This window comes from Nelusetta ayraudi, unplaced genomic scaffold (genome assembly GCF_046127955.1).
Source record: "Nelusetta ayraudi isolate G7.1 ecotype Tasmania unplaced genomic scaffold, CSIRO-AGI_Nayr_v1 ptg000009l, whole genome shotgun sequence".
Classification (NCBI taxonomy): Eukaryota; Metazoa; Chordata; class Actinopteri; order Tetraodontiformes; family Monacanthidae; genus Nelusetta; species Nelusetta ayraudi.
In genome coordinates this window covers 1,314,069-1,320,361 of record NW_027466059.1, presented here as the reverse complement: position 1 = coordinate 1,320,361, position 6,293 = coordinate 1,314,069, and the positions used below count along the sequence as shown (strand labels likewise).

Here is a 6,293-nt window from a genome sequence, read left to right as displayed (position 1 = left end):
TCCATTCATTGTTTAAATATATTTTTAAGAAAAACAATGTCAACGCCCATACGTTTACCGAAGAGGAAGAAAACTCAATTTCCCACAATGCAATGCGCGAGTGCCACTAATGTTTTCCTCCGCAGTCAACTGATCCAGCAGCCGCTCGAAATGCACAAGAGCCGGTCAGAGTGAGCTGTCGGGAAACATGAAGGCAGCCTGGGCAACTATACTTCCTCGTTTATGCACCGTAAAAATGCGAACTTCATTTATGCGTTAGCGGTAATGTTTAACGTTACCCTTAGCTCATGGCATTAGGAGGTCGTCGATGTTTGGAGCTAGCTTGTCGGCAATAAATGAACCTGTGCGGCTAGCTATCTGTTGACTCTGTCGGGATGGTCCGAAGTCCTTGATGACACCGAGGGAACAGCTGACATGGAAGAGTGGGATGGCGGGGACATTGAACCGACACCTGAGCTGCCTCTGGAGGTCAGTCCGCCAACGTCCGTCCTTAACTCACCGCGTACCTTGCTTTCTTTCCCCCCTGCTTAGAGAAATCCATTAAAGTGAGTACAATGACAAGAGTTCAGAAAAATTGAGATCCATCAACCTTAAAAAAATAAATAATAATGATAATAATAATAATGATAATAATAATAATAATAATAATAATAATAATAATAATAATGATATATATTTTTAAAAAAATCAACAATTTAACAATGTAACCCTTTATTCACCCACTCTTTCAACAAGCTGTTCGATTGATTTTCTCTATTTTCTGTCTCTTGCTGCAGATCATCATCTACATCCTGAGCTTCCTCCATACCTCAGACAGGAAGGAAGCGGCGTTGGTTTGCAGCAGGTGGTACACCGCCAGCCAGGACCTTCAGTTCCAGGTACTCGCCCTCAGGCCACAGACACTCAGACGTGTCGTCTTTACATGTCTTCAAGTTATTCGTCTGCCTCTTGTTGCAGAGGAATGTTACTTTCTGCTTCCCGGCCTCGGCTTCGTCCCTGGAGCTGATCAGGAATCTCGGTCGGAAGCAGCGCTGCAGGCTCATCATCAGCCAGCTGGATGGCTTCAGTATGTCCAGACCGCTGCTTCAGGAGGTCCAGTAACACTGACACACCTAAATGCACTTTCATACGTGGACTGAGTTGTAAGGTGTCAAGACAGGCTCTAGCACATTGAGATGTTTTGCAAACCTAATCGGCCCTGGTTATTTCGGTAGGGAGCGTTTTGGCCGACACGGTGGCGCAGTGGTTATCGCTGAAGGTCGCGTGCGTGTGTGTTACTGTCTTTGCTTCAGGTGGGCATTTGCCTGGGCTCCAAGTTGGAGAGCTTGGCGCTGCCTGGGAGCAGCATCACAGAGGCCTCGCTGCTGGCCCTGCTGCCCCGCCTCACCGCCCTGCGAAGGCTGGACCTCCGCGGCCTCGACAGCCTCTTCATGTCTGGGGCGTTCCTCTCCAGGGAGGAGCACAGGAAGCAGGTATTTGTAGAGAAACGTTTTTGTATAATCATTCCCAGTAAAAAAAATCAAAACAAAACAGGTTTGTGTGGAAAAAATACAGTAGCAAATCAAGCAATGCAGATGAACTGACCTGCAAATAAACCATGGACATATTTAACAGAGCAGGGTGCAAAAAAAGCTTCATTTGCCCCCCCCCACCCAAAAGTATTTTTTAAAATCATAAAAACATTTATGGAGAAAATGTTGGGCATTCATTTTGCAGGACACACAATTCAATTCAATAATTGCAATCATTTATTTATCAGAGATGATTGAAAGTTTTTTTTGTGGAATAAATTTGGGTCGCGACCTCACGATGAGTGTTCCCACTTGCAGGTGAAGTCGGCCCTGTCCGGCCTGGAAGAGCTGGACCTGTCCGACCTGCGCTACCTCTCCGACCTCACGTTCAACCGGCTCACCGGTTGCACCCCGCACCTCCGCCGCCTCTCGCTGGCCGGCTGCCACATTGCCTTTGAGTTCGACCCGTATCGAGGGTGCCCGGCGGGCAGCGTGGAAAACTCCTCCGCCCTCCTGTCGCTGAGGAACCTCAGGAGGCTGCTGACGGAGCAGAAGTCCACGCTGGTGGCCGTGGACCTCAGCAGAACCTCCATCAGCCCGGAATCGCTTCGGACGATATCGCAGGTCGGCGGCGGCTTGGAATGTTTTCATTTGACTGCTTTCCTGGGTCGGACTTCATTCGCAACCGGCAATTGTGTGTGTGATTTGATTCAGATTCAGATTCAGAATACTTCATTAGTCCCAGAAGGCAATTAAACAGTCTGTCCCAACTAATATAAGAACAAAGACGAAATAGTCCAACATTTGAAATCTCAGTCATCTCATCATTTATTTATTTATTTTTTCCCCGATCAACCTCTGTTTCCTCCCTTGGTTTCAGGTTCAGGGTTTGGTGCTGGAGGAACTTTGCCTGCAGGGCTGCAAGGAGCTGACAGACTACTCAGTGGAGGTATTGGTGAAACATCAGCCGGCCCTCCAGAGACTGGACATCAGTGCCTGCACTGAGCTGACCAGCAGGTCAGTGGAGGCTGTAGCTCGAGGCCTGAGGACGCTGACGCATCTGTCGCTGTCGCGCGACTGGCGAATCACCGAAAAAGGTGCCCGAGGTTTAAACTTTGAAGGGTGTCATGGACATGCAAGATCAATCTGAAAGAGAATGCAAAGGCAGTTTTTACTAGTTAAGGCTCTGATGACAGCTCTGTCTTAGTAGCCCAATTTTCTGCCAAAGGAGAAATGATGTTGTTATATAACCAAATGTAGGTTGAACGATTGTGAATATCTGCTGCCCGCAGGCCTCGCCGACCTTCTGTCCTTGCCGACCTTGAAGAGTGTGGATCTCTCCGAGTGTCTGCACGTCAGCGGGACGGAGATCGTCAAAGGCCTGAAGGGATCCGGCGCCGCTGGAGCGCAGCTGGAGTGCCTGAACCTTAAAAACTGCACCTACATCAGGGTGAGCTGCTGTTCGTGCCGCGAGTGTTCGGCCAAAAGAAAAAGACACGAGAAACTCACTTCTTCTCCTCCCTGGGCAGGATTTTGCCGTGTTCTCCGTCACCCAGCTCCTCGGCGACTCCCTCCGGGAGCTGGACTTGACCTTGTGCGTCAACGTGACGGACCTGTCGGTGCGATCCATCGCCACCTACCTGCAGAGACTGGTAGTCCTGCGGCTGGGCTGGTGTAAGGAAATCACAGACTGGGGCCTGTTGGGCATGGTCGAAACGACGATATGCGAACCTGACCAGGAGATGGTAAGACCTGCAGTGGTTCTGCCAGGGCCCGGTATTTCACCTGGAATTCAGGCCCACGCAGGCAGAAGGCCTGGCGATGTTTTTGGTGCCACCCAGTGGACACTGGATATACGTCAGACACGTCCCCTGCGTATCTGTGTCCTTGGTGGCCGGTGTTTCTATTTTGCAGCATGGAGGCAGCATACACTTGCTGCCCTTTGTGACATCACAAAGGACCTTTCCGACGTACGTGTCTTAGCACGCATTCTGTGAAAGTGTAGCATGCAAAAGAAAAAAAAAAACAGACTCAAAGCTTTTTTTTGGTCATTTTTAAGATTTTCATAACATTTAATAAACAAAAAAAACATTGCTAACATCACACTGACCGACGCTCACGCTACACACGCTTGAACCATTTTCAAGTCGTGTAAAGGAAATTTTAATTGGATTAATTAACAAATTAAATCAAATTGAAAGGAATTATAGGGAAAATAAATTAAAAAAAACATACAAAAATAAATAAAATACAACTAGAATTACTTAATAAGAAGTAAAGATGTCCCGCAATATTTGCAAATCACTTTCAGGTAAATCTTGCCACTTTTGTTTTAACCTCAAAGAGGTTCGTTCAACAGTTAAGTAACAGCATCAGAAGTTCTGAAGTTGTTATAACATTGTTATAATATAATATTATATATAATATAATATTGTTTTATGGGCTTACATGTGATGATGTTTTGATGTGTTTTTTATTTGTTGTATATGAGCTGCTGGATACAACAATTTACCTATGGGGATAAATAAAGTACCTATCTATCTCTCTATCCATCTCTCTATCTATCTCTCTATCTCTGTCCCAACAGGCCGACAAAGGCCCGAGATTCACGGGCACCTTCGGCATTATGGGATTCTTCAAGCCTCCTCGCCTGCCCTTCGACGAGCGACCCAAGCTGGTGACGCAGGACGACCTGGAGCAGTTCAAGGAGCAGGCGGGGGCTTCGCTGCTGGCACTCAGCAGGCTGCAGGAGCTGGACCTCTCGGCGTGCCCCAAGATCACCGACAGCAGCGTCACGCAGGTGAGAGAGCTTGAAAAAAACACTGTTGTGGCAGAAATGAAGTGCGAACAAGCCAAGTCTGGCTGGCTGGCATTGGTTTGAGAGTCTCAAAGGGAACCACTCTCACAGAAACCGAAATGATTTTCCCAGTCACATCACATTGGTGTTCAATCGAAACCATATTCTGAAGTCGAGATCAACTGAACTGGTTTTCCGGCATTTATTTGAGATTCTCGATGGCGCCCAATCCCACAGAGCATTCCATATAAAAAGCTGCACTGATTTTTCCATCTGCGCTCTTGTTTCTACGGAATGCACTGTGGGATGGGCGCCGTCCAGATTCTCCGATAAATGCCGGCAAACCCCCGGTCCGATGGTTCAGCCAAGACTTCACTTCTGCCACATCAACACGCAGCAGCCTCACGGGAAACCACCAGCAGGGAATAATCAATCTGCCGTGGCTCCTCCCCCTCAAGGTGGTGCGTTACCCAGACCTGCAGCGCCTCTCGCTCTCCATGCTGCCGGAGATCAGCGACGCCAGTCTGGTGTCCGTGGCCCGTCACTGCCGCAGCCTCACCAGCCTGGCGCTCAGCTACTGCCCGGGGATCAGCGACCGCGGCCTGGCGCAAGCGGCGCCGTACCTCCACCGCCTGCAGCACCTCCACCTTTCCTGCTGCGACAACATCACCGACAGGTGAGCGGGGAGGCCGCGGCCGCTTCTTTTGTCCACCGACTCCTTGACCTCACGACCTTTGGAACCCTCTCCACCAGGTCCTTGTCCCTGCTGGTGCAGCACTGCAGCCGTCTGCGGACGCTGGACATCTCGAGGTGCAGCAAAATCTCTGCGACGTCTGCCGACCTCCTCCAGTCGCAGCTGCCCTTCCTGGAAAACATGCACTGCCAGTTCATCGGTGGGGCCGACCCCACCGCCGCTGCACTTTAGGACAATCCCAGCTGCACAAGAACTGAAGGAAATTATTTCTAATTTATTGTATAAAACCAAAAATTATATATATATAAATATATATATATTTACAAGCTAAGGTCCATGTTAGCATTCAAGCACGTCAACAACTTCTTGCGATACTGATTGACCCAGACAGATATATATATATATGTATATATATATGTATATATATATATATATATATATATATATATATATATATATATATATACATATATATACAGTATATATATCATACTTAGTAAGAGTTGGAAAAACGTTGAGTATTATATTAGAAATTAAGACTGTACATTGATTAAAGTTTGTCTGATTTAAGGATACAATAAACTGCCCTGTGCTTTTTATGTTAATTACAAATAAACATACAAATATACGTAAATACTGTACTTGCAGACATATTAGGGCTGCACGATTATGACCAAAACGATAATCACAACAGAGTGCACCTCAGTGAAAGCAGTTGTAGCTTCAACAGAAAAGGCAATGGCATTAGGCTTACATAGGCTGAGGTTTTTGCCAACAAACAGCGGCCTGCCCACATTTTCTGGCTTGAGAGGTGAGCGAAGGCAGGTCGATAGTTTCCTTTTTTTTTTTCAAATTAGAACTTGATGAAATCTGAAATGTGCGATCGCCCCCTGGTGGTGGACTGAGAAACTGAGAAAGCGTTTGATTCTAATCTACTTCACCCTGGTACAGCAGAATCTGAAGAGTAAAATTATTTATCGGACAAATCCGATAAAATGTTAAGAATTATAATATATTAGTCGACTATATATTTTATGTACGCGTGAGACTTTGAGGGTTGATGCCAAAATTAGTGTTGTTTCATCATCTGTTGTTATTAATCAAGACGCTGTCAAAAAGAGAAAAGAAAAACTGTGCAAAAAACGGAAAAGAAATAAAAGACTACTGAGGATTTCTTTCAATAAAAAAAATGTTTATTGATGTGAAGTCATCAAAAAGACTTAATTCAGAGTGATTATTGTTAACACAGATTTTTAAAATAACCCGATGTCAAACGAGGCAGAAACAGTTA

The 6,293-nt window shown here is 46.4% G+C and overlaps 1 protein-coding gene across 2 annotated transcripts; it reads left to right on the top strand.

Moving 5' to 3' along the window:
- The first annotated feature begins 98 nt into the window (after window positions 1-98).
- On the top strand, window positions 99-5,569 carry fbxl9 (F-box and leucine rich repeat protein). 2 transcript variants are annotated; one of them, XM_076019238.1, is made up of 11 exons: window positions 99-468; window positions 777-878; window positions 958-1,092; window positions 1,293-1,472; window positions 1,830-2,135; window positions 2,392-2,608; window positions 2,804-2,961; window positions 3,041-3,256; window positions 4,096-4,311; window positions 4,767-4,984; window positions 5,062-5,569. In XM_076019238.1, the coding sequence occupies exons 1-11, from the start codon at window positions 415-417 to the stop codon at window positions 5,231-5,233; spliced, it is 1,974 nt and encodes a 657-aa protein (XP_075875353.1). In that variant the 5' UTR covers window positions 99-414; the 3' UTR covers window positions 5,234-5,569. The 2 variants fall into 2 exon arrangements, with proteins under 2 accessions (XP_075875353.1, XP_075875354.1); XM_076019239.1 differs by having other exon boundaries at window positions 100-468; window positions 4,099-4,311.
- The last annotated feature ends 724 nt before the right edge of the window (window positions 5,570-6,293 follow it).

Excerpts from the sequence above, each read along its gene's own strand:
- fbxl9 (XM_076019238.1), top strand. The coding sequence starts at position 415 with ATGGAAGAGTGGGATGGCGGGGACATTGAACCGACACCTGAGCTGCCT. Across the intron at positions 469-776 it reads CACCTGAGCTGCCTCTGGAG|ATCATCATCTACATCCTGAG; the intron begins GTCAGTCCGCCA and ends CTCTTGCTGCAG. Across the intron at positions 4,312-4,766 it reads CCGACAGCAGCGTCACGCAG|GTGGTGCGTTACCCAGACCT; the intron begins GTGAGAGAGCTT and ends CTCCCCCTCAAG.